The sequence below is a fragment of the Anarrhichthys ocellatus genome, unplaced genomic scaffold (genome assembly GCF_004355925.1).
Source record: "Anarrhichthys ocellatus isolate YVR2014 unplaced genomic scaffold, GSC_Weel_1.0 scaffold5282, whole genome shotgun sequence".
Lineage (NCBI taxonomy): Eukaryota > Metazoa > Chordata > Actinopteri > Perciformes > Anarhichadidae > Anarrhichthys > Anarrhichthys ocellatus.
The window spans coordinates 2,594-3,541 of NW_022285256.1; the positions used below are offsets into that span (position 1 = coordinate 2,594).

Genomic DNA, 948 nt, shown 5'->3' on the forward strand with positions numbered 1-948 from the left:
CTCTGAGATGTAGTACAGTAAAAAGTACAATATGTACCTCTGAGATGAAGTACAATATGTACCTCTGAGATGAAGTACAATATGTACCTCTGAGATGTAGTACAATATGTACCTCTGAGATGTAGTACAATATGTACCTCTGAGATGTAGTACAATGTGTACCTCTGAGATGTAGTACAGTATAAAGTACAATATGTACCTCTGAGATGTAGTACAGTAAAAAGTACAATATGTACCTCTGAGATGTAGTACAGTAAAGTACTACAGGATGTAGTACAGTATAAAGTACAATATGTACCTCTGAGATGTAGTACAGTAAAGTACTACAGGATGTAGTACAGTAAAGTACTACAGGATGTAGTACAGTATAAAGTACATGATGTACCTCTGAGATGTAGTACAGTAAAGTACTACAGGATGTAGTACAGTATAAAGTACATGATGTTGTGTCCTCAGCCTCTCAGCAGTGACCAGAGGTCTGAGCTGCTTCCTGCTGACTGGAGCAGAAACAAAGAGTTGTACAGTCTGAGGTATAAATCTGAAGATGGAGACTCTCAGCTGCTCAAAGCCATCGCTGTCGACTCCACTCTGATCTTCGACCTGATGGTGAGAACGCCTCATTAACCTCAACACACGTCTTATACATGAGTATACAAAGTACCACAGAGACACTAATACTACAAAGAGACACAAACATGCTCAAAGAGATGGGAGATCTCGATGTCTCATATAAACGGGAGTCTATTGTCTGTGGGATGTTTTATTTTGAAAAGCTGATGTGTAACAGGTGTGTATCTCTTGTGTGTGTGTGTGTTAAGAACTTCAGCACTCAGCAGGTGTCAGACCTGACAGTGAACATCAGCGATCACGTGGACTCTGACAAGCTACACACATTCCACAGGTGTGTGTGTGTGTGTGTGTGTGTGTGTGTTACTAGTTCCACAGAGA

The 948-nt window shown here is 40.6% G+C and overlaps 1 protein-coding gene across 1 annotated transcript in view; it reads left to right on the top strand.

The window, feature by feature from the left end:
* LOC116379821 (proteasome inhibitor PI31 subunit-like) overlaps nucleotides 1-925 on the top strand; it is a gene marked incomplete at its 3' end in the record, with an annotated part of 1,934 nt that extends 1,009 nt beyond the window's left edge. The window contains exons 2-3 of the mRNA XM_031841791.1: nucleotides 457-606; nucleotides 819-925. Coding sequence (XP_031697651.1) covers nucleotides 457-606; nucleotides 819-925 — 257 coding nt within the window. The remainder of the gene's footprint in view (nucleotides 1-456; nucleotides 607-818) is intronic.
* Nucleotides 926-948: the final 23 nt, after the last annotated feature.